The following is a 26,081-nucleotide window of genomic DNA, read 5'->3' on the forward strand; positions in this document are numbered from 1 at the left end:
CGGGTCCCGCCCGCCGGCCCCACGGTCCCGCTGCCACGGCCCCACCGCTCCCGTGCCCACGCCGGGCCGCCACGCGAGCCTCTGGCTGGGATCGCGTCCAGGCCGCTGCCCACTCGGGTCCAGCTTCTACCCTTCCTCGGGACCGGGCCCAGCACCCACGCCCACCGCCCACGCCGGGCCCAGGGGGCCGGCGACGCCCACGGCTGGCTGGCTGTAGTTGGCCCCTAGGCCGGGGACACGGGCGTGAGAGCCCACGCTAGGGTCTCCACGTCCTATCCCTTTTGGGGTGTAAAAATGCTGAGATGGGGTGGTGGGCTCTCCAGGACTCCTTTACTAATTACTTTATTAAGTGTTTTGGTGGCAGAGGGGGGGATGCAGACACGCAGGTGGCATGTGCTTTTCTGTTGGGAAGGGGTGGACAGGTGGGGACCAGGCCCTGTGTGGCTCCAGTGACCTGGGGGTGAGTTTTGACCCCGGATGGAGAGTGCAACCCCCTGGTAAGTGCTTCCTGGGCTCCACCACTGTGCAGCCCCCAAAGCGGCCGCCCTGGCCTTTTGCACACATTGGAAGTGACCCTTGCCGTGGCCAGGTGGCTGGACATGGGAGCAGCACGCGTGTGACTGGGACACGTGAACCTGTGCCTGTGCAAAACCTTCAGAACCCACATGCTCTCAAGCCACTCCTGGAACATCAGTTCACTAGGTGGGCGTGGAGAGCCCCGCCTGGTCCTGTGTCCCTGAGGGTGACAGGGGAAGGTGACCTAGGTTTGTGACCCACCATTGGAGGTGACTAGGAGGCTTTGTGACCAACCACAGCGGATGACAAGGAAGACCTCCCTGGAGAATTCAGTGATGCCTACACTGTTTCCTAAGTGACAGGATCCCCACCCATGGCCACGTTTTGTTCCAGGCCTGAGTGCTGTCACCTTCTCCATATTTTCTGGGCTCCCTCTGGCTCCAAATCCCGGCCTCCCAGGGAGCCATTCAGACTTGGTGGGATCAGAGTTGGGATTTTCAAAGGGAAAGGCTCTCAATTCTCTTCTTTATGGAGTTTTTCTTTTTATATCTGATTCCTATTTTTGCGAAAAACATTGCCAGCCAAGAACGTATAACTGTGTTCCGTTTTGGAAGGGGCCGGGATGCTTTATTTCTTAAGGACACAAATTAATAAATGAAGAGATAGCCACAAGTGCCATTGACCAGCTTTGTCAGGGTGGCTGGGTTTGGGAGGGAGCCCCGTTCACTCAGATGCAGCTCCTAGCATTTTCTAGGTGTCAGTTTGGATTGTGAGCCATGTGGACGACACCTGACGGCTCCCCTTGCAGTGTGTGTGTGCGTGGGGCATTTGCACCCTCAGCTCACACGTAATCAAGGCACACTGAGCACCTAGCATGTGTCTCAAGCTGCAGCCAACCTTGAAGGTGCCGGGCCTGGTAGCCCCAGTGTTCAGGCAGGTGGGACAGGCAGTGTAGGTAGCTAGCAATGAGTGTATTAGGTGACAATGCAGGCAGAAAGAAGGGAGCAGGGACCAGACCCCAGTGTCTGAGCAGGGTAATTTGAACTGAGGGGGGCTATGGGTGGAGATCAGGGTGAGATTGACCCAGGCAGCATCTGGCAAGGCAGAGGTTCTGGGGTGGAACCAGGCAGGATCTGTAGGGCCGGCAGTGTGGGGGTGGGGGGGACACCCCTGGGAGGGGGGCACTTTGAGCATTGACAGAAAGAGCCAGGCCCAGGAGCTGCTTCAGTGGGCAATAGGAAGTGCCTCATCCTGGGACCCTCAGGCAACTGGGCCCTTATGGGGAGGTCTGGGACATTGGGGAGAAGTGCAGAGCAAGCACCCTGGGACCGCCCAATTCAGGAAGCTCTTGCCTGCTCTGTGGAGCTGGCCTGAATGCTCTCCTCTGGCAGCACAGGGGACTGCCACCTCTGATGTCCTCAGCCTCAGAGTGGCTATGGCCCTGCGGTGTGAGTCCCAAGGTCCCATAGCCCTGCAACTTGGAGGGGCCTTGCATACTAAGCCCTGCTGTTCAGTGTCTCAAAATCTCTCTCTGTTGCAGGCAGAGCTGCAGATGACAGGCTTATCCTGGGGTTTGGGTCTCACAGATGTGTTCCCAGTGTGACAGAGTCAGTATTTTCAGTACACTGGAAGCTATATCCTTGAAGCAGTTTGATCAGGGCCAAAGAGGGTATGCTGCCCTCTGAGATGCAGTTAGCATGTTTGATGGCCATTGTAGGAGGCATGGCTAGCCAAAGAGGTGGGCATGCTGGCTTGAGGGGCTTGGGGTAAGTGCAATGCACAGAGGGAGGGTGACAGAGCCTGCCAGGCTGTCCCTTAGGGAGGAACCAAAGACCAGGAAAAAGGTGCACAGCTGAGGGGTTCATGAAGGAGCATCCAAGAAAAAAGTGGGTCCAGGGCAGGCTAAGGATGTCCCTGTCCTGTGTTGTCACAGTGGGGCCTGGGAAACAAGGGGACACGTCTTAATGGAGCACTTTGGAGGGGCTGAGAGGATGCGTCTTTCTAACCCACAAAAGCATGTGACAGGTCCCGCTGGGAGGTCTGCAGCAGTTGTTTGCCTGTTTTAGTGTCTGGCACTTAAGGAGCAGGGAGGAATAGTCTATGTGGAAATGTGGCATTCCCACATGGCATGGGTGGGGCATTCTGTTTGGGTCCTAATGGACCTAGTTAGTGGTCAGGTAGGAGTTTTACAAATGGAGAGAGGGTTTCTGTCAAGGCCTATTTCCTGCTGCTGTGACAGACTGGGTAAGTTTCAGGAAAAAAACTATATCCTTGCAGCTCTGGAGGTGTGGATGCCCACTCACTCTGGGGACCCCGGAGCTGCCTGGAGAAGCAGGACATCAGTGCCGCCTTAGCACCGTGTTGGGCAAGAGGTGCTCAGGGCTCTTTTCCCCACCAGGTCACTTAGTTCTGAGTCCATGGGAGAGCAGCAGTCCTCCTGCTGAAGCCCACACTGCCTTAGTTCACCTTTTTAGATAGTAGAGGACATGTCTTCTCCAAAGAACCAAAAGCAAAATCAAAAATCCAGATACTCTCTCGGATGAAGCTAAAAAGTTTAGAAAGAACAGAGAAAAAATTATAAAGGAAAGCTGTGTGTGGTAGCACATGTCTCTAATTCTAGCACTTGGCTGGCTGAGGCAGGAAGATCACTGTGATTTGAGGCTGGCCTGGTCTACATAGTGAGACCTTGTCTCAAAAAACAAAACAAATCTAAGTCCCAGCTAGGAAATGACAGATTGCAGCCCATAAAGCAGACCAGGGAGTTTGGGTGGGAGTTGCACACTAGGCTTTGTTAGTAGGAAGGAAATCAGACCCAGCAGCTTCAGGGCTGCGCCCTGCCTCCAGTGTCCTGCATTCTGAGTGAGAGCACTGGTGCCCATGCAGCTGGTTGTGCTGTGAGGCTGGAAGGACAACCAGGCCTTCCAGGGAAGCTGCAGCAGAGTGAGACATGTGGGAACAGGAGGCTGAGCCATCACAGGGGGGTCCAGGCAGGCTCTGATCTGGCACTATGCTGGGGACTTGGGGCTGGAGACATCACCCACCATGCCCTCTGGATCTGCACTGCACACAGAGGGGTAGCATGGCGGCAGGACACGGAGTTCTAGGGGGCAGGATGGAAACTTTGTGAATGGTACCAGAAATGGTCTGAGGTTTAAACGGGTGAGGACATGCAGAGAAAGTGTAGTGTAGACTGGGTTTCCCCATCTGTATGAGGAAACTGAGGCCCAGCACCTGCTGACTGACAGTGAGAGCCAGATACTCAGGCTTGGCTGGATCCCAGCAGAGGCCCAGCCTCCTCTCCCCCTTCCCCCTACATGCCCGTGTGTCACAGCCCCGGAGTGGACCTGCCACCTCCTGACCCCAGGGTCCTTTGCATCTTGTCACTGAGGCCCACGCTGGACAGCAGGGAAGATATCCCCTCTTGTGCGAACAGAAATCCCAGGGCCTCAAGCAAGACTGGAAGCGAGGCTAGAAATACACACTGGGTTACTGACTGGGCGTGAAAGAAACTGCTTACAAATTTTTGTGCTAAGTACATATTGAAATTGTAATAGTTTGCATATGTAGGGCTAAATAAAATGATTAAAATAGTATATTTGAATCTTCCAATATATTTTATGGCTATAGACAAGAGTTTGTGGCTGCTGTTACTGTTTTCTTTTGGTCGGTTGATCAGTTGGTCTGTCTGTCTGTCTGTCTTTTTTTTTTTAAATTTTATTTATTTATTTATTTATTTATTTATTTATTTATTTTGTGTGTGTGTGTGTGTGTGTGTGTGTGTGTGTGGCCAGCTCAGCCCACCAGGGGGCAGGGCTGGCTGGCATGTGATGCTGGGGGATTGAACCGCGGTCCCTGTGCTTTGCTAAGCTTGTTCTAAATAGGTGCTTTAGACCACTGAGCCATCTCACCAGCCCCTGTCTGTCTTTTTGAGACAGGGTCTTGCTATGCAGTTCAAGCTGGCCTTGAGCTCACTTTGTAGCCCAGCCTGGTCTCAGACTTGCAGAGATCCCCCTGTCTCAGCCTTCCGAGTGCTGGAATTACACAGGTACACCCCCATACCCAGCATGGCTGTTACCCACATTCAGTAATGCTAACGTAGTCGGACACCCACAGACATACAGTGAGTGTCAAACTTACAGCCTTGTGCATGACAGGTGGGCTTTCCACTACCTCATGGCTGTACCCCAGCATGTGGAGATACTGGGTTTTTACATATGCTGCTGATGGTAAAGCCAGGGTCTCATGTAGGTGAATGTTCTCCCACCTAGCTCCATCCCCAGTCTCAGCTGAATCCTTTCTGTAGTGATGAGCCACATCTTGATAATGGCCTGACACTGTAGGACTTGTCCAAGAAACACACAAGAGGTGTGGCAAGGAGATCTTAGCACCAAAAGCACAGCCTGTAAAAGGATCTGCAACTAGCCAGCTCTGGGTCCCAAAGACTTCCTTCTGTTTTTATGTCCTAAGCCAAGGATGAATTTTGAGTTCATTTTTATGAGACCTGAGGTCCCAGTTCATTCTTTGGTCCTTGGGTGTCTGGCTATTCCAGCCCTGTGTGTTGCAACATCTTTGCCTCCTCCATTGAGTTGCATCTGGCTTTGTCCCAGTGAGCTGGGCTCTTCAGGGCACCGGTAGGCTCCCCATTCTCTTTCCTGCTGCACTGGTGCCAAAGCCTTCATTCCTGTAGTTTCCTAGTTAAGCTGGGAACCAGGAGACTGATTCCTGCTCCTTCACCCTTCTTCAGAATTGCTTCTCACACCTGTCATGCGTGACCTGACAGGATTAGTCTTGGGAACCTGGGCCTGAGCTCGGCCCTTTCTGTCACAGTCTGGCCAAGTGGCCAGGTCTCAGCCTGACTGACATTTGCGATACACTTGCTGTCTTGGTCCCCCACTGGGGTCTCTGTTGCTGCGGTTGTGCTTACTCCTTTTGTTCATAGTTAGTCACACAAACTGTAGAGAGATACAGAGTAAAACTGTAGTGGAGCCTGGGTGCCTCATCAGAGTGACAGAGGGCTGTCCTGAGTGGACTCGGCAGAGACAGGTGGTCCCAGACTCTTTTTTGGACACCGCTGCCTCCTGGCCCAGGAGACCCCCAGGGAGACTCGGGGTTCCATCAGACTAGTGGGTCATACTAACATCTTTAGTGCCTCCCTTTCCTTTCACCTGAAGTGCTGATTTCTGTAGTCCCTTGCTTGGGACTTCTCACGGGCTGTGAGAATCTGGACTTTGACTTCTTTAAAAAATGTTAGGTGCATCCAGGGTCATTAGTTTGCTGAGAGAGCAGAGGCTTTTAAGATACTCTGTCTCCTTCCTGTGAGGGTGGCTGTAATCTCTGTCTGTGTCTCAGGAAAATTGTCTCAGAGGCCACCCTTGGAGGACTGTCGCATTCAAGTATATCCACAGTGTGTAATAAGACGCTAAAACTCCAGATTGGTTTCCAGCCCTCTCAATTCTTTCCCCGTAGTGTCTTCCAAAGCTGCCTCAGTAGCTACAGCCCCTGTGACCCTGTGTGGAGTGGATGTGTCCATGGGGCTCTTTGAGGAAGTGGCTAACAGACCCAGGGTTGGGACAGTGTTGTTCCAGGGAGAGGTAGCCAGGCCCCATTGACTCACCCAGGTGACCATGACAAGACCAAAACAGACTCCCTGCTCTTGCCCTCATTGTGTGAATTTTATTAGGACCCCTTCCTACTGGAGTCTGACTGCAGTTTTGGGGTGCATCATGCAACCCTATGTTCCCACAGCAGACACTCTTGACCAGGGCAGAGGAAGCAGGTTTGACATTCATGAAATACCCACAGGCCTCTTTGCTAGGAAGATACCTAGCAGTTGACCCCAGAGGGGCCCAGCAAGAAGCAGATCCAGGAATGATTGTGGGGTGGAGATTGTTATGGGGTGTCACAAACTGTGTGTCTTGCTTTATGTTTGTCTTCAAACTGTGAGGTTGGTGTTTTTATTTTCATCTTTCAGTTTAGTAATCTGAATCTCGGAATAGAACCTGGCTAAACTGCTCAACAAACATGTATATTGATGGTTGGAGGATGTCAGGCTGTGCTCAGCTGTATGGGATGGACAGGTTCTGTGGGGACCTTTGTTAGGTTTTTTGGTGGCACAATGGAGAAGCAGAAGTAAAAGAAAATGATGGAAAAGGCTTTTATTGCCATTGAGCAGGACACAGAGAGGGTGGATGTCAGGGAGATGGGAGGAACCTCTGACCTAAGTCAGAAAGTCTGAGACTATGGACTTTTTCTAGGGGTGGAGCTTGAGGGGCATGTTCAATGACACACAAGGAGCTGACTGGAGGCTCCCTTGTGTGTGCAGGAAAGGTATCCAGGACTGGGGTGGGGAAGAAGGAAGAACTGGCCATTGGGAAGACAAGCTGTTGTTTTGGGTATTCACCCATGTTGAATGAGGAACATGATAATTTGGCAACTTGTACTTGTGCTGGAACATAGCATTTTCATCTTTTAGTTGTTATGAAGGGGCGATGAATCTCTTAGACTGCTTCCTGCTGAATGGGGGCATTGTCTTGGGGGGAGGAGGTTGACAAGATGATGATTTGTGCCTATATAGAGGCTAGTGACTGGTGTTTCAGCCAGGATGAGAAGTTATCATTAGTGAAGGCTTGCATCCAAGATCAAAGAACTCTTATGTGGCTCCTGAAAGTCCTCTGGGCAAACAGTCCAGAGTCTGGTGGTGAACAAAAGACCAGCAGAAGGTAGGGGATCAGAAACTAGATGGAAAATCAATACATGAGTTATCCTGGGGTTTTTAAATGCACAGTTAGGTGAAGACATGTAGGCGACAGGAGTTGTGAAGAACACTCAGGCAATAAGGGCTCAGGATCAGGAAGAGCAGAGTTGTCAAGTACAGTGAAGTTGTCTGGACACTGCTTGGCTCCAGTGATGTGGAACCAGGAGGGCAGACCAGCAACTTTTACCACTGTTGTTGAGAGGACGACCAGGTGGAGGCCGGTCCATGTAGGATCTAATCCTGTAGGCTTAGAGGATTTAAGATATATTAAATCTCCAGGAAATATAGGTAGTGCCAAATGAGCGGTATCTATTGGTTGTAAGAGGGGGCATTCACTTGTTGTCACAGTGGGTACCAGAGGAATGACAGCACTGGAATATAGTCAGTGATGGGAGGAAGATTATCAGAAGTGGAGAAGTTATGAAGCAGAAAAGGTCTCCCATATGTGAGCTCAAATGGACTTAGGAAGGTAGGTGTGCTAGGAAGTGCCCTGAGTCTAGTTAGAGCCAAGGGAAGCAGAGGCCAAAGCAGATGCAGCTCCAGGATAAGTTTGGTGAGGTGGACCTTTAAAAAAGCCCACTTGTCTCTATTCCACATTGGTGTTTAGGGGCTGTTGGATATTGGGGAGTGCAGGGGAGGACTGAGGGATCCCTGAGGCAAACTAGTTCAGGGGTAGCATGGTGGCATGAGTGGAACTGGAAGTGTCTCAGAGTATGCGGTCAACAAGGAAAGAGGAAAGGAGGAGCTGGTGGCACATTGAGGATGGGTATGTAGGACGAACACTGTGGGGAGAGAGGTAAAAGAGAAGTGGAGCTTTTGGAGGAGAGCTCTCCTCATGACAAGTGTGGATCAGATTGGGATCACAAGGAAATTATGAATGAAAAACAGTGTCTAGAGTCAGCAGGGAATGGGCCCTGTCTGAAGGCACCATTTAGGTCGGCCACCAACTCCCACTATGGAGACTGCAGATCTAATACAATACTTGAAAACTCAGGAAGAACATTATATGTGGCCCCCATGTCAACAAGAGTGTCCTACCTGAGATGTCCAGTGAGATTCAGGGCTCTAGCAAAGATACTTTGATGAGGGTTGTGGACCCTGAACCCTCTTGTTTTCTCTTCAGAGGCAAGACTGAGCAGGTCTAGCGATAGATCCAGCTGCAGTAAGTTCTTCTATGAAGGTAGGGAATTGGATGACTCACCTGCTCTCTGGTGGAAAGGACAGTTGCATTTCCAGTGACCCTTGAGCTTGCAGATGGGATCAGGTCCCAGTGGTGGCTGCAAATGGTGGCAGTCTTGTCCCCAGGGTCCCAGGAGGAACTTGGGTGATGGCATTTTGTTTAGACTTAGCATCACTTTGCTTAGATCCTGCTTTGATGGGAGCCCTGAGTGCCACAGCCAACAGCTGGTATGTGTGTACAGTTTATTTTTGTCTCCATTATTGAAGACATGGAAAGCCAGATTAAATAATTTTTCCTGTGGAGTTTCAGGGCTAAGATCTGTCTTTTTAAGCTTTGCACGAATGTCAAGAACAGATCGGGATATAAAATAGGAATTAATAACAATTGTTCCTATAGGAGAATCTGGGTCTACATTAGTGCACTTAGTTGGAAACAATACACTCAATAAAATTTTATCTGAGTATTATTAAGCTCCTTGAAATGTAAGAGTGTAGCCAGAGAACTGGTATTGCTTACCAACCATGGATACTCTAGTAGTTATATACCTGTAGAATGTTAACAACAACAGTTATGTAGTTTTACGGAAAAAATTTGATGTCAGTAGTCATACAAGTAGTGTAGCATAACAGTCATGATGAAATCTCTATTTGAGCAAAGTACCTCTAAATGTAATGGCACATACAGTGTACATATCACATAAGTTTTTGTGAGAAAATTATCATTTGACTGATGACCTCATGTTGTCTTGACATGAACTTATTAAAAATATCTGGAGCATAAGAGAAAGGCATATGTTCAAATCTGAATGAAAATATTATCAGTTTTATATTGTAGAATACTGTACATTTGGAAGACATGAATACATTTAACAAATTGTCATTGTTTTATATCAAGTATCTTTTATGAGAACACCTCATTTTAATTTTTTTCTGAAAAAACTGTCTTTTAACAAATGACCAAATTATTGAGGGTGTCTTCTATGAGACTATGGAGATTATTGGTACTCCCCATAATGGACAAAACTTGGCTACCCCTCCATCCATCAACTGAAGTCCTGTCTCCTTACTTTAATGATTAATTAACTTAAAAATTTTTGATGACCTGTGAGTAAACCAATTTTGATACCACTTAGGCCAGCTGGTAACTTAGTAGAAAGCAAGTTTTTAAGTCTATCTTGTAAAGCTGAAATAAAAGAGGATCATAAAATGATTTACAAACACTTAAAAACACATACACAGAACACACATGAACATCTTTAGAAAATCAGAGTGCACTCAAATATATTTCTGGCCAAATTAAATTATAATAATCTTTTTAAAGTTTGTAATTATAAAAGACTAGTCAAAACTTCTGTAGTCATAACCAAAAAAGTGGGATAGAAATAAACGACCATGTTGTATCGGTACACCCAAAATAGTTAGGATAGATATACAGCTCCATTCTCTTAATTCAATGAATAGAGAGGTTTGTACTAATAGTGTTTGAGACATGACATCATGTCTGCATCTTGTACAATGAATAACCACTAAGACAACAATATGCAATGTATTAATTATTGAAAATGTGCTAGTAATCGATTATGAAACTGTCTCATTGCTATTTGCTTTTCAATAAAATTATTTTTAAAAAACTTCTGTAGTCAATTTTAAAAATGTAAAAACCATATCTATCTATCTATCTATCTATCTACCTATCTATCTATCTATCTATCTATCTATCTATCTATCTATCTATCTAGTCTAATACATTGTAAGAGCATAAGGATTAGGAACAGATGGTAGGGAAGAACTGACAACTGACAAGTCCAGGACTTGAGGACTAGCAAGAAGGGCAGTCTTTGAATGTGGGGTTTAATCTCTTTTTATTAGCTTCCATGAATCAGTTTCTGAATAACTTCTATCAACTGAGACAGACTTATTCCTGTAGAGTTCTCTAGCTTTACAGCTGCAGCAGATAAGTGGAGGAAGAGACTTTTTAAGAGACTAAGACTGCCTTAAGGCTGAATTAGTTGAGCAGAGGAGAGAGCAGAGTTGAGAGCCTCATAAGGTAAAGTGACTGCAGGTTTGAGATGAGTGAGAAGGCTGGACAGGTTGAGGAGAAGCATCCTGAGGAGGGTCCAGTGGTAAGGGGTGGGCATGTCCTATGGAACAATGAAGGCTTTCTGGCCATTTGCCCTTGAGATAACAGAAGTTTTAAGGGGTTAAAGGTTTTCCCCTCTGGCCATAGGCTGCCATTGTTCATTGTTGTGTTGTGGCCAAGCCATCTGGCAGTAAAAGATTAACTTTTTGTCTTAAGGCCTCTCAGAGGCAGCACTGCCCATGGAAAATGAGGACAGCTTTCCAAGAACTGCCCTGTCTTGAGGTGTGAGGGAAATGGTGACCAAATTTGAGGCGCCAAGAGTTTTACACCCCAGGCGAGATCATCACCTACTCCTACGCATATGAAATATGAGAGAATAAATCCCACATCTGCTTTCTCAGTGGTTACTGGAAACAGGAAGGGGTCTCTAAAGATAAGAAAGTAACTGTTCTGCCTTGGGGCATGAGGGCAATAGCCCTGCCCAAGGAACATGAGGATAACTTTTTCTATAACTGAGACAGGAAACCACAAAACTGAGAAAAGGCTCACTAATGAGTTGGGGTGGGCCAGTGTTGGATGCAGGCTAACAATGGCAGTTGCCAGGAAGAGCAGGAGTGGCTCACTGGTGAGGGAGCCCAAAAACCAGGGGAGGGATGGCACCCCCTCCCTTTGGGAGCTACACAGCTCACTGATCCAAGTCACGGCACCAAAATATTAGGTTTTTCAGTAGCAGTTAAGCAGAAGTGAAAGAAAAGGCTGGAAAAGGCCTTTTTGCCATTGAGCGGAGACATGGAGAGCATGGATGGCAGGGAGATGGGAGGATCCTTTGTCCTGAGACAGCTCATACTGGGTCTGGGACCTATCAACCTTAAGGACAGATAGGAAATAGACATGAGCAGATGTTATGTAAGAGTAAGAGATACATCATATTTGTTTATTCCTTAGGAGTGAGTGCTTATGGGATGTTGGGCACAGGGCTAGGAGCTGAAGAAAGCAGGGGTTGCCTTCCTTGGATGTGGATGCCCCTAAGAATTCCTGGCCCAGGGGGTGGGGCCTGAGGATAAAACCTGGCTCTTATAAAGTGGTATCTCCAAGATTTAGCTATTACAAATTTTGCTGCTGTAAAGTGGGTACACATATATACCTATGATATAATGTTTTTAATTATTCTGGGAAGATACTGAGAAGGGAAATAGCTGGGTTGAATGGGACCTCTAATCCTAGTTTTTATGAGAAATCTCCACATTGATTTCCATAGTGGTTGCACCAGTCTACACTCCTGTCAACAGTAGAGGAGGGTTTCTTTTTCCCCACAGCCTCACCAGCATTTGTTATTGGTTGATTTCTTGATAATAGCTATTTTTTCTGGGGTGAGATGGAATCTCAGTGTTGTTTTAATTTGTATCTCTTAAATGACCGGTGATGTTGAACATTTTTTCATGTATTTATTTGCCATTTGTATTTCTTCATCTCAGGTGCCCATTGTTTTGTTTTGTTTGTTTGTTTGTTTGTTTGTTTTTCAGGTGCCCATTTTTGGATTGGGTCTTTGAATTTGGGAGTGTCTGAATTTTTTCAATTCTTTATATATTCTAGATATAAGTCTTTTGTTTGAGAGAAAACTGGCTATAAATTTTTCCCACCCTGTGGATTATTTTTTCAATCTGTGGGTGAGGAACAGATTAAAAATACTTGTTTTTCTGTATAATGGTATACTACTCAGCCATAAAGAAGGATAAATGGGAGACTTTTTATAGATAAATGAATACAACTTGAAACTATACTTGTAAGTGAAATAAATCAGACCCATATATGTAAACATTGTATTATCCCATTACTATGAGAAACTGAATGAGGAAATAAGATCCAGAATGTACAATAGATATTGTGGATTGGGAAGAAATAGTTCAAAAGAAAAGATAAACTATAATGGGGGAAAAGGAAAAGGAAGAAAGAGGAAAAGAAAAAAATATACACAAGATGGTTAAGACAGTTATACAGCTTGTTTCTCTTAGTTCATGAAAAAGAAAGGTTTGTACTGATATTGTTTGGACAAGATATACATGTATCTTATACTCTGAATAACTGTGATGAAGCTAACAATACATAATGTATTAATTATTGTAATTTTCCTAACCTGTTTCAAAGCTCTGTTTTATTGTTATTATTATTTATTTTTTATCTTTTACAAAAATGGTGTCTGTAAGCCAGGAGTGGTTTTGCACACCTATAATCGTAGCACTTGAAAGGCTGAAGCAGTAGGATTGCTGTGAGTTCAAGGCCAGTCAGAACTGCAATGTATATACTATATATCATATATCATATACTATGTTATATATAATATGTAGTATATGTTATATATACTACATATTTTTTTAATGTATTTGGTATAGGGTCTTACTATGCAGTTGAGACTCATAGTGATCCTCCCGTTTTTAGCCTCCTCAGCACTGGGATTACAGGTGTGCGCCACCATACCCGGACTGTGTGCCACCATGCTAGGTCTCCGTGGCCGGCTCAGCATGCCCCGGGGCAGGGCCAGTGCATCATGTGGTACTGGGGATTGAACCCCGTCCCTGTGCTTGCCTGAGCTATCTCACAGGCCCTAAGTGTCTCTCTCTCTCTCTCTCTCTCTCTCTCTCTCTCTCTCTCTCTCTCTCTGACCTGGGATCAAACTCAGGACCTTGTACCTGCCAGGCAGGCGTTTATGTTGCCTCCGGCATATATATATGCAGAGTTATTGTACGGGAGAAAATATTTCAAACGACCTAGATCAGGAGTCCCCACTGTTCCTTGAAAGGGCAGAGTAATGTCACTGCACAGGCCAGAAGAGTCCTTGGTGGAGATGGTCTTTAAAACTGAAGTTCATAGTTGTATGTGGTCGTGCAGCCTGTACTCCCAGCACTCTGGGAGGCTGAGGCAGAAGGGCTGTGAGGTCAGCTTGAGCTCTGGCCAGATGCTGTCTCACATACACACACACACACACACACACACACACACACACACACACACACTTACACACACTGCCTTGGTAAAAGCTCATTGCTGACTCTCTTGTGTTTGGCAGGTGTCAGCGATGGCCGAAGAGGGCAGCGAAGAGATCATGTTCATCTGTGAGTGACCCTGGGCCCACCTGGGGCCCTTGCTGTTGCAGAATGCAGATTGGGCTCTGCACTTGCTGTCTGGCAAAGCCATGCCCACATTTTGTCTTCATAACACCGAAAGCTGTTTCTCTATGATGGGCGTGGCTTCCCTTGTCTTAACAGCTGTGACTGAGTCCATGAGCTGGGTGCTGCAGGGCGTGGTCTGAGCAGAGGGCCTCTCCTGGAGAGTGTGGAGGAGGGCACATCATAGAGGTGGCCCTTCATTCAGAAAATCCACCTGAGGTTTAAAAACTTTGAGGAATACCCGCTTTAGAATAAACAGGTTTAAGGTATAAGGTGACTGCTAATGATTCCTGTCCTTCGGGGACACTGGTCATCACCACCATGAAGGTAACCATGGGTGTGCAAAGTGCCATGGAGTCTTTGCAGGAACAGTCCAGGGGGACTTTGTGATACAGGCCTCACTCTTCTGGGTGTGTCCTTGCATGTGTGGACCTCACCTTTGGGTCACCTCTGCCTGGCAGAGCCTGGTTCCAGGTGTGTATTCTCTGGGTGTGCCCTCCCTGGACTCAGTCCCCTCTAACACTGACATCTGCTTGCAGGGTGTGAAGACTGTAGCCAGTACCACGACTCTGAGTGTCCTGAGCTGGGCCCTGTGGTCATGGTCAAGGACTCCTTTGTGCTAAGCAGGGCGAGGTGAGTGACCGTCCCAGGGGCACAAGGTGCGAGGATCGTGAAGAATGTGAGTAGTTTTTCACCGTTGGGGAGCTAGGTCTTCCTATAGGATCAGCTGTGAGGAGTTCAGAGTTGGGTGCTATCCCTCCTAGAGGTTGGGGTCTTGGGAGCTGGGCTGGCTCTGGCTGGGCCACATGAGTGTGATAGCCGAGCTCCCATTGTTTCTTTTGTGTTCTGACTCAGGCCTTCACCAAGGCTAGGTGGGCTGGGCAGGACCTCTGAGCCATTGCAGATTGTGGATGAGGATGCCTGGTCCAGCCAAGGCTGCCACACAGTGGCTCTAGGCCTCAGGGGGCTCAGTGATGTGGGGAAGTCATGTTGCCCCTCCCCACATGGTGTCACTGTGCTGGTGCTAATGTGACCTCTCAGGCTGTCCCACCTGGTTTGTTTATTTTGGCTCATGGGGACTCATTCTCTGTGAAACAATGACTGTAACATTCTTGCCTAAAGCAGAGAGCTCAGCTCCCTTCTGCAGACTTCCAGGGGCTCCTGCTGCCTGGGAAACCATGGAAACCATTGCTTGCACAACTGGGCCCTCTGATGGGCTTCTCCATCTCGGGGCCTATGTCCTGAACCTTGTGTTTCCCTCACTTCTGGACTTGTCCTGGCTGGCCCCTGCCTTGTCCTGTGCCCCATTTCTTCCTGAATCATCCTGCCCATGACCTGGTCTAGTTGACAAGGCAGTCCAGCTTGCCTCAGCTTAGCCAGGAGCTCTTTCCTGTCAGCTCTCACCATCCTGTTCTCCTTTACTTGAGATGCTGTGTGCCCAAGTTCTTACCTATAGCACCCATACCTGGAATTCATAGGTCTTCGGAAATCACTGCCGTGGCACGGGCCCTGGCATAACTTACCCAGCCTGGGGAGGCTCTGTGGCACTGAGGACATTGTGCAAATGACCATACTTCAACTGAGTTGGAATGGCCTTCCTTCCTGGAGGACTCTCCAGAAGCTCCTGCGTAGAGTTGGCATGAGACTGTGCCAAGCAGGTGGCAGGTGGGGCCTCTCTAAGTCCTGACCTTGGCTCCCAGGTCCTCCTTGCCAACCAACCTGGAGATCCGGCGCTTGGAGGATGGGGCAGAGGGTGTGTTTGCTGTCACCCAGCTGGTCAGGCGCACACAGTTTGGCCCATTCGAGTCCAGAAGGGTTGCCAAGTGGGAGAAGGAGTCCGCATTTCCATTGAAGGTAATGGTGCTACCTGGGGGGGGGGGGGAGATGGGTGTGTGGCCTATGACAGCTCATGACACTGCTCAGAGGTCACTGACACATGGGCTGGAGACACCAAGGGGAGCCTGGTGTGTCCTGGGTCCCACCTCGACCTCGGCTTCAGTGGGGTTGCAGGCATCCTGGCATCTGTGCACACGATCTGCACCCTGCACAGCTTCTCCAGAGATACTGGGAGAGAGTCCAAAGCCTTGCCACTGTACCCAGGTGAGCATGGTGGCCTGCACTTGTGATCCTAGTACTTGGTAAACTAGAGCAGGAAGATCACTGTGAGTTCAAGGCCAGCTTGGGCTATATAGTGAGACCCTGCCTCCAAAAGCAAGAACAAAAATGAAAACAAAAGCTAGGTTCAGGGCAAACACTGAAAACTGAGCATCCATACAGACACATTTCAGCCAAATAGGGGAAAAGAAAGGCACATGACTGTTGACAGAAGTAGAAAACAAGGCACAAGAGCAAGACTGCTTACGGTCAGGAGTCAGGTGGCCCCTGGCCTGGGTGCAAAGCTCAGGTCCCAGCCCCCAGCACCCACACCCCCAGGTCACATCTGGGTCCCAGGAGACCCGTGGCACAGTGACCTTCCACAGTGCCTGCCTTCTCTTCCTGTGTTCTCTGTGTGACCCTCCTCACTGCCAGGAACCCAGCCCAGCCTATGGGAGGCCATGTGGCCTCAGCTGGCAGGCAACCACAGCTCTGCTGGGTCCTGCAGGTGTTCCAGAAGGATGGGCACCCCGTGTGCTTTGACACCTCCAATGAGGACGACTGCAACTGGATGATGCTGGTGAGGCCGGCGGCTGAGCCTGCGCACCAGAACCTCACAGCCTTCCAGCAGGGCAGCGATGTGTACTTCACCACCTCGTGCGACATCCCACCTGGCACCGAGTTGCGTGTGTGGTATGCAGCCTTCTATGCCAAGAAGATGGACAAGCCCATGCTGAAGCAGACCAGCTCCAGCGGCCACGGTAGAGTCCCTGGGATGGGTGTGCAGGGGTGGCATGGAGTTGGGGGCTCCTTACTGCGTGGGTCGGTTTTTTTCTGGAGTCTGGCTAGAGAGAAGGCCACCTCCCTGCTGTGTACAGGGGAATTTGGGTGCAGCTTGCTGTCTGAGAAGCGTCTCTGTGCACCCGCGCAGGTGTGCATGTGTACCTAGGGGTGTGTGTGTGTGTGTGTCCATATCCGTAGTTTCATGTGTTTGTGTGTGTAGTCAACACAAGACTTGCTTACATCACCTGATCTCCAACTACAACTTTTTGTTGGACGTATCTGTCGTCCTGGTAACCCGGCATGGGACATCACCCTGTCTGTGGAGTGCCATTAGGTTTTAAGCCATCTTGCCCACATTGGGGTCTTTTGAACATGGCCCCTCTTCACCTAGCATCAAGAAGCCATGAGAAATGGGTGCTGTGTGACGCTCTGACCTTGAATCAGTACTTGGATGACTCCACCTGCTCCTGCACAGGAAGCAAACACTGCTTCCTGTGCCATGGAGAGAACTTCTGACCTGACAGTGGACACTGGCCCCTCCCCTCAGGAAGTGAGTCCCCCAGGAAAATAGTTGCCTTTCGTCACAAGCGCCATGTGACAGACAACAAGTGGCTCCAGAGAGGAGACGTGGTGGCCTTGTAAGTTTCTGGCCCACCCGTGTCAGCTGTACCGTGGAGTCTGGGATGCAGCTGTGTCCCCTGAAGGCAGGCGGGCACCGCAGTGTGCTGGGAGCCATGCTGGGCCATGCAGGTGTGCCAGGCCATCCCGACAAAGCACTGTACTTAGCCGCAGAAGCATCCCTCACTGCGCTGGAGCCCAATGTCCAAGTTTGCAGTGTCACAGGACTGGTACCTCCTGGAGGTCAGAGAGGGTCTGTCTCGGGCCCCCTCTGCCATGATTGTGGTTGGCTCTCCTCACTGTCCCTGCCTCGTGTGTGGCTGTGTCACTGTTCTCTGTTTAGGCTGCAGCCCGACTCTTTCAGGTGGGGGAGGAACTCGATATGAGCTTCTGGGGTGGCCCTTCATGTTGACAGAAGGGGACAGGAAGGATGCAGTGAGAACAGCTGCTTTTCACCCTCTGCTCCCTGCCTAGCTTTGGGCCCTGTGTGGCAGTACCGCCAGCTCTGGGCCACTTCTGAGGCCAGATTCCCCAAATGACATACAGGAAGCTGTGACCTGGATGGAACTCCCAGAGACTGAGAGCTGTGACCCACAGGTGCCATCCCCTAGAGGTCGGGTTACTAGATTGTCCCTGGGGATCTACTCCTTGTCAGCATGACTCAAGGTTAAAGCTAAGGTCAAGGCAAAGGGTGCTATACCTTACCTGAGTTCCAGCTGCCCAGTCTGCACTGTGCCTACTGGGGAGGCCTCTGATTGGCAACTGTGTAGTGGATGGGCTCCAGTGACTGTCACGCAGCTAGGTGGCCCTGATATAGGAGGCCCCACACCCTGGGGCGTGGAAGGGCACCTCCAGTGACCACAGGTGGGAAGACGTGGTCACAGGCAGCCTAGGCCTGAAGGAGTGCTTCAATTGGGGAAGTAAGTAAACAATGGAAGGCTTTAGAATTGCCTTCATGGTCTTTCTGTTGGGGACAGATAATGAGCAGCTCTTCCTTGGAGAGTTTAGTTGTACTAGTCAGCTATCCTGTTGCTGGGACGTGATCTGTAACATAAAAGAGGAAGGGTTTCAGGTGGCTCATGGTTTCTGGAGACTTGGTTTTTGGCTTGCTGGGCAGGGACTTCCTGGCAGAAGGGCGTGGCACCAAAGCTGCTTGGCTCACAGCTGTTGGGAGGCAGAGCAGGGGAACAGGCTCAGAGAGGAAGGAGCTACACATAGACCCCCAAGGTCACTTCTGTGGTCACCCAGACACAGCCAGAATTGTGCTCACTGGTCACTGGGTGGATCCCATCAAGTCTACACTGCGTGCAGCCTCCGTAGGAGTGCAATCATGGAGGTGTTCACTGGTTGGTTGGAGCTCTGTCTTTTCTACCTGTTGAGCACTTGACCCACTGTCCTAGGCTGGCTGCTCCTGGTGACCTAACCTGGGGTCACTGCAGGATATGAAAATGGTAATGACTCTCAGTGGCCTCCCAGGCACAGGGGAGCCAGCGGCTGAGACTCCTCCGTTCTGCTCGGCTTCCTCTCCTGGGGACGAGTGGGAGCAGTGTCCCGGCAGTGTTAGCTGTTGCTGCCCCTGTCACAGTCACATCCCCATGGTGTGGGGCTCCACAGGTCACCAGCCGTTTTTCTCGTCTCCCGCAGCTGCAGGTGCCCCAGAACTGAGCACCCCTGCGGAGGCTGAGCGTGGCCCGTGGGCCTGCAAGGTGTGTGCCAGCTCCTTCCTGGAGCTGCAGCTGCTCAATGGTAAGGCGGGGGTCAGGGGTGGTACTGCCTAGGGGTTCCCTGTGGACCGTGGCACTGCTGGTATCGATTGACCTGTCCCCAGGTCCATCCTGCCACGGGCTGCTCTCCCTCCCATGGTCCTGGCTACAGCTAGCTGCCTGTGGCCAGGCTCAAGGGCACACAGAGGACAGGCAGGTACCAAGGCCGCTAGAGCCACCATGAGCCTTGCCTTTTCTGCCTCCTGCCTGTCCCTGTCCCATGTTCCTCTGTCTGCCCAGGCTGCTGTCCCTCCAAGGTGGCACAGAAAGAGTCCAAGGTACCCCGAGTTGTGCCAAGCCCTAAGGACTTTCTGAGTGTTCTCTCAGGACTCACACCAGGCACATAGCTCTTCTGGGGCCCACGTGGGGTAAAGCTACATAACTGGAGAAATTGCATGGCAGTGCAGTGAACTGCGATCACGCGCGCACCAAGCCAGGGGCCTGCGCTTCTATCTGTTGTCAAGACAGAAATGGTGAGGTGGCTGCAGGGTTGTCTAAGCCCTGTTTGCGAAGCGCACCCCATCTTGAGGTGGATAAAGTCTAGCTGTGGGACCACAGAGTAAAGGGACATCGCCCACAAGCAAAAAAGACGTTTCTTGTTTGCAATTTTCCTTGGTGACTGGCTTTTTGTTTTTGTCTTGTTCGACTTTGGAGACAGTGTCTTGCTGTGCAGTCTATGCCTGCCCTTGAACTCACAATGTAGCCTTCAAACATATGCCAGTTCTCCTGCCTCAACCTCCCAAGTGCTGGGATTACAGGCATGTGCCACCATGCCTGTCTGGTGACTGATGTTTTTGGTTTTTTTTTTTTTGTTGTTGTTGTTGGCTCAGCCCGCCCTGAGGGTGGGTGGCATGTGGTGCCGGGGATCAAACCATGGTCTGCTGTGGCTGCCTAAGCTTGCTAAGCAGGTGCTTTCGACTGCTGAGCTATCTCCCTGGTCCTGGTGACTGGTTTTGAATGAAGAAATAAAACCTTTCACTCTGGCTGAATGGTGCCAGTGACCGAAGGTGGCACACAGTGGCCCTGTGTGGCCGGGCCATTATCTGCATGGCACTGGGCCCAACCCTCCTGCTCCAAGCCCTTGCTGAGGCTGACGTCTGATCTCCCCACCCCACATTTCAGGATAGAGCAGGCTAAGACCGCAAAAGGCAAATAGCCCACCTGCCTGTGCAGCAGCTCGGGGAGCAGCTGGTGCCCATCAGGCATGGTCCCAGCTGCACTGCAGCCTCTGCTGACCCCCCCGCCCCCCCATGCCCAACCCCAGTGCCTGAGGGGCACTTTCTTTCTGTTTACCCTCTGCTTGCAGCCCCTCAAGGTGTTTTTTTGGTTACCCAGTGGCTGAGGAATTTGGGGTCTGCACCAGACAAGTGGAGAGGAGCATAGAGGCCAGAACATGGGGACAGAGGGCCCATGTGCTCCAGGTCCAGGGCATGTCTGGTGCGAGTGGGTCCTCCTTGGGTCATACTGGCACCGCACGCTCTGGAAGGAGGTGGGGCTCCCTGGTGTGACTCTCAGCCTGTATCATACTTGCCTGCTGCTGTCTGCCAGAGCACTGTGTCTGAGGGCTCGCCTGGGGCAGGAAAGCTTTACTGTGGAGTTTCGGGGTCCAGTGTGCCAGGTTTACCCTCTTTGGGGTTGGCCATCTTCCAGACCAAACCAGTGCTTCAACTGGGATTTAACTGAACTCAGAAGAAGGTGTATGACTTCAGGCAGGTAAAAACTGCCTTGTGCTTTTTGAAGATAGCCTTACCATGCAGAGCAACTGAGTGACTTAGCAAGAGCCCATCTTAAGAAGTAAAAATAGAACAGGCCTAGTGGTGCACACTTGTAATCCCAGCACTTGGGAAGCTGAGACAGGAGAATTGCTTCAAGTTCAAGGCCAGCCTGGGCTATAGAGAGTTCAAAACCAGCCTGAACTACACAGCAAGACCTGTCTCAAAAAAAGAAATAAAACAGTCTTGCCAGACATGTAATATTACATAATCCCATTGCTCAGGAAGCTGAGGAAGGAGGGTCCCATGAGTTCAAGTCCAGCCTAAACTACATAGTAAGACCCAAACAAACATCCTCACCATCTCAAAAAAAGAAAGAAAACTATACTTTCATCATGTACAGAAAAAACTAGTGTTTCAATATGTGCTTCCAATTCTTTTCCTATGGAGATAGACATATGCTTTAAAAAAAAACTGCCTTGTGTATTTATCCTTGCTCCACCACTTAATTAAAAAATAAAAAATAAAGCTGAGCATCCCTTGTGCTAATCCAAAATCTGAAATGCTGTGAAATTCTAAAACCCCAAGTCCAGACTGCTCCAAGATCAGAAATACTTTTAGTCCCAGGCATTGAGGGTAAGGGATACTTGACCCATAGTTGTATTTGGTGTAGTGGAAGTGTTTTTAGTTTCAGACACACTGGAGTTAAAACTCATATATCTAGACAAAGGGCACGGTTACCTATAACCCCAGCGCTCTGGCGTCTAGGCTGGGCATCTTAGCAGTTGAGTAAAACTCAGGCTGAGAATTTAAAAAAAGGAAAAATTTAAAACAGCTGGCCGTGTGGCCGAGGGCAAAGCCCTGGGTCCCAACGAGTTCCTTCAAAGAGAGAGAGAAGGAACATGCTTCGTGCTTAGTGTGCAGAGTAGAAAGCGCTGTGGGGGCAGGAAGGAGGTAGGGCAGGGGCTGCTGTCCCCAGCGGTGCTGTCAGCCATGCTGTCCTTGCAGAGCACCTCCTGGGCCACCTAGAACACGGCAAGGGGCTCCCCCCAGGCAGCCAGCCGGAGGCAGCAGCGGTGCCCGACAAGGAGCCCAGCGCACCCCGTGGGGAGCCCCCTGCAGCCCCCGAGAGCACTGGCCCCCCCAAGGAGCAGAAGAAGAAGCCTCGACGTGGGCGGAAGCCCAAAGCGTCCAAGTCCCAGCAGCCTCTGGTCATCGTGGAGGACAAGGAGCCCACAGGTGAGCGGCTGACGCATGCTGGGCTCTGGGGGCACGGCCTCCTGGGCGTGGGCTCACATAGGTCACCTCTCTGCCTGCCATGAGACCACATGGTAGTGGCCTCCAGGTTCACTTCCTGGTCGTCTCGTTAAAGTGCAGGGATCACACGAAGCTGGTGCTGACTGGGATGTTAGACAGGGACAGCCCGTGCACTGCGCCCCTGGGGGAGACGCCTCCCCCCAGCTGCCCTGCTCATCCCTGGCAGAGAGGAGCCCACCCCAGCAGGGTCCTCGTGCATGGTATGGTGCCAGCTCCTTCCATGAACTGCCAGTGTTTGGTCCCTTGCCTGCACACCTGGTATTGGTCCACCTGCCCCTATCAAAGAGAATCTGGGGTCAGTGAGATAGCTCAGCAGTTTAAAGCACCTGATTAGGCAAATGGGCAGGGACTGAAGTTCAAACCCCAGGACCACATGCCATGCCAGTCCCTCCCCCAGGACAGGCTGAGCTGGCCATACACACACACACACACACACACACACACACACACACACACACACACCGTAGCCCACTGTCCTTGGAAGGTGCACATCCTCAGTTGGGTGTGGGGTCTGTGGCCACCTCTAGTACATGCTGCATGTGCAGTCAGTGGAATGCCCACTTCCAAAACCTCCTGCCTGCTACCTTACTGGTCCTGAGTGCCTTTTATTTAACTGTTGGGGACATTCCGGGGCTTTCATTAGTGAAAATGGGAAGAAAACCATGGGACTTATATTCTGAGGCGGGACCTGTATGCAGTGTTGGTGGCTTCCCCTCTGCTCCTGGGGTCTGCAGTGTCCCCCCTTTGGATTGGAATGGAAAGAAAGTGGTTTGAGGCCCAGGATAGGCAAGCAGAGGGGAGGGGAGGAGAGGGGACAGTCATGTGCTGCTGTCCTGTGTTGAGGACACTCAGCAATTAAAGCACTGTAGACCAGCACATTAACCTTTTTGGGCAACCTTCCCTGGTCCTGTCTCTAACTTACTATGAGGATTATTTGATATTTGACTCTTGGGCACTTTTCAAACATCCGAAGGATGGCGTATCTAATTATAAACCTTAGTAGCTCCAATTCTGCCAGAACTCACTTCACCAGTTAGAAGGTCCTGCTGTACATTCAAGCTGTTTGGCTCAATATGAAGACAGACTGAAGTACTCTGATGTTGTGTCTTTTTAAAAAAAATTGCAAATTAGAACTTCCATTTGGTTGAGGACGAGCCTTTTTTGTTTGGTGGTACAGTACTGGGGATTGAACCCAGGGCCTTTCACTGAGCTATATCCCAGCCCTTTTCATTTGTTATTTGAAGACAGAGTCTTTCTAAGTAGCTAAGATGACAAGGATGGACTAGAGCTGAAATCCTGCCTTGGCCTCCCCGAGGGCTGGCATTACAGGTGTGCACCATCATGCCCACTGCTTAAAGAACTTACATTGCACTTGTTGCTGGCTTCGTTTCCTGAGTGTAACCTTAGCCTGTCATGTCCACCATGTGGCTTGGCATTGGTCTGTGGGACTGCACACACCCTGGGTTTGCCATGCCTGCCGCTGCCCTGGTGACAGCCCTGCTTGTCACATGCCCTTTGCACAGAACAAGTGGCCGAGATCATCACCGAGGTCCCACCAGATGAGCCGGCGGGCACAGCGCCAGATGAGCGGATCATGGAGCTGGTTCTGGGGAAGCTGGCCACGCCCCCTGACACCGTCAGCTCGGTGCCTAAGTAAGTCAAGCGGCCCCTGGCGTCCTCAAGGGTGCAGATGGGCCTTCTCGTGAGGCAGCATCACACCCGTCAAGGTGGTCTGGGGCTCCATCTGCAGTGCACCTGGACTAGCTCTTCAGCTTTGGAGACCCACACCTAAAACCAGTTTGATTGCTATGACTGGTATTTGGCAGACTTGTGGCCTCATGGAGTGTCACGTGCTCCCAGGGTCTGTCGCTGTGGTCAGCTTCACCAAGTGACTCCATTTATGTCCCCATCACCTACTGCTGGGCCCGGCCACTCCTGCCTTTGCCCATTAGGCACACTTCAACCATTTTGTTTTATTTTCAGTAAATTTAACCCTTTGCTCTCCCATGCCTGGCTTCCTTTGCTGTTTGTACACAAGAAACTATGTATACTTTTGCTATGGTCCCTGGCTGAGATTCTGCTCTGCAGCCCAATGTCCTGGTGGTATTTTACTTTTAAACTGTTTTGGTGCTGGCAGACGCTAGAAACTAAGACCAAAGCACATCAGAAATGGTGCTCCCACTGCTTGTTCCCACCCTGTCTTAATCCCTGGGGGATTGTGGGGTGGGGTTGGGGGGTGTATCACCAAAAACACACTAACAAGAAGAATCACACCAAGGCGAGGGTTAGGCTGGTATAGAACATCAGGGCCCAGTGAGGCTGAATGTGAGGAAAACGGTGATTCCAGTTGGTGGTGCCTGTGTCAGGTGTCAGAGCCTGTCCCTGGAGCCCACCCAGTGCCTTCAGCACTCAGGGCATCTGCTATGAGCCACCCTGCCTCCTTCAAGCAGAGGCTTGCGGCCGCTGGCCAGTGTTTAGCGGGTACCTGGGACCTTTGCTGTTGGGTCCCCGTGTCCTGCCTGTCTCTGAACCTCTGTCCATGTATGTGTTGGCCAGGTTCACACACCACACGAGTGGCACGCTGGCCCTCAAGCGGGGCCTGGTCCTGGCCAGCAGACATGGCCTGCGGCGGAAGCTGGCCCGGCAGCTGGGTGAGCACAAGCGTGTGCACCAGTGTGGGGTGTGTAGCAAGGTCTTCCAGAACAGCAGCAACCTCAGCCGCCATGTGCGCTCGCATGGTGAGTGGGTTGGGGGACATGGGCCAGGTGGGCTGCAGGCTCTGGGCATGGGACCTCCATGTGTCAGGCACTTTCTGAGGTAGTGAGCCCTGCTCTGCTCTCTAGGTGACAAGTTGTTCAAGTGTGAGGAGTGTGCGAAGCTGTTCAGCCGCAAGGAGAGCCTGAAGCAGCACGTGTCCTACAAGCACAGCAGGAACGAGGTGGGTGAGCAGAGCCCACATCCTCTGCCCACCCAGCCTGGAGAAGGGGCACAAGGCAGCCGGCTCTCAGGCAGCCGAGTTTTCATGTCCTGGGTGACCTGGTGCCGCCCACCTGCTGGCCTGTGCCTGCTGACCAGGCCAGTGGCACAGTGGGAACATGGGTCCATTTGTGGCTTCTGCCCTCTGGGCAGTGGACAGCAGAGAGTGGTCCTGCTCCTAAATGGAAACAGGGCAGAGGCAAGTAGAGCTGCACTTTGGGCCCTCACATGGCGGCTGGCTGACATGGCCCCTCTGACTAGGTGGATGGCGAGTACCGGCATCGCTGCGGCACCTGTGGGAAGACCTTCCGCATGGAGAGCGCGTTGGAGTTCCACAACTGCAGGACAGGTGAGTGGTGGCAGAGGTCGTTCCCACCTCTATACCCATGTGTCCAGTCAAGGCCATTGTGAGGGGTACAAGGGGTGACCGTTGGTCCCACAGCCATGTGAGCATGGAGTGGTGGTGCGGCCCAGGTAGGGCAGGGGCTGCACCATCCCAGCCAGGTCACTGTGCAGGGCTGCCTCCTGTGCGTCCTGCCTTGGTTCCAGAGGCAGGCACTTTGTGCTCTCGGGGCAGCAGCCCTGGCTGGGACCCGATTGCCTGGGCTCTGGCTCCAAGGCCAGGCTTAAGCTGGGAAATGAAAGAGTGCACTGTAGAAAATGTATAAGTGTAACCAGAAACTACGCCAAGCCCTCATAGGCCTTTGAACCTGTTATGATAAAAGACACATTGCCACAGATCCGCCCGAAGTCTTCCTCAGTTCCCGCGCACTCATCCCGCCATCCCTATCACTTTCTGCAGCAGCTATAGATCCTCTTTCCTGAGTGTGTTTGGCTGTGCTGTCTTGGCCACCTCGAAGTCCTCAGTTGGTTCGAAATGTTTCCCTTTCATGGTCATTTTGACTTGGAGGAACAGCTGAAAGTCACGTGGGGCCGGATCTGGTGGATAAGGTGGACGAGGACACAGCACCATGTTTTTACAAGGTGCCTCTGTTGGATAGCACTTGGCATCAGCATTCACCATGTTTTTGATCACACCTCATAAAGACTCTCAGGAAAGAGGAGCTGCTGCAGAAAGTGGCCAGAAGAATGGGATGAATATGTGTGAAGCAAGGGGAGGACTTG

The 26,081-nt window shown here is 50.7% G+C and overlaps 1 protein-coding gene across 1 annotated transcript in view; it reads left to right on the plus strand.

The window, feature by feature from the left end:
- The window catches only part of Prdm15 (PR/SET domain 15), a 49,833-nt gene that overhangs the window by 493 nt on the left and 23,259 nt on the right, over positions 1 to 26,081 (plus strand). The window contains exons 2-11 of the mRNA XM_023716096.1: positions 13,594 to 13,639; positions 14,233 to 14,326; positions 15,394 to 15,547; positions 16,296 to 16,548; positions 18,833 to 18,934; positions 21,672 to 21,902; positions 23,504 to 23,633; positions 24,537 to 24,718; positions 24,824 to 24,918; positions 25,218 to 25,305. Of these exons, the coding sequence (XP_023571864.1) occupies positions 13,603 to 13,639; positions 14,233 to 14,326; positions 15,394 to 15,547; positions 16,296 to 16,548; positions 18,833 to 18,934; positions 21,672 to 21,902; positions 23,504 to 23,633; positions 24,537 to 24,718; positions 24,824 to 24,918; positions 25,218 to 25,305 (1,366 nt within the window). The 5' untranslated portion in view covers positions 13,594 to 13,602. The remainder of the gene's footprint in view (positions 1 to 13,593; positions 13,640 to 14,232; positions 14,327 to 15,393; positions 15,548 to 16,295; positions 16,549 to 18,832; positions 18,935 to 21,671; positions 21,903 to 23,503; positions 23,634 to 24,536; positions 24,719 to 24,823; positions 24,919 to 25,217; positions 25,306 to 26,081) is intronic.

The sequence above is a fragment of the Octodon degus genome, unplaced genomic scaffold, assembly GCF_000260255.1.
Source record: "Octodon degus isolate 3935 unplaced genomic scaffold, OctDeg1.0 scaffold00045, whole genome shotgun sequence".
Lineage (NCBI taxonomy): Eukaryota > Metazoa > Chordata > Mammalia > Rodentia > Octodontidae > Octodon > Octodon degus.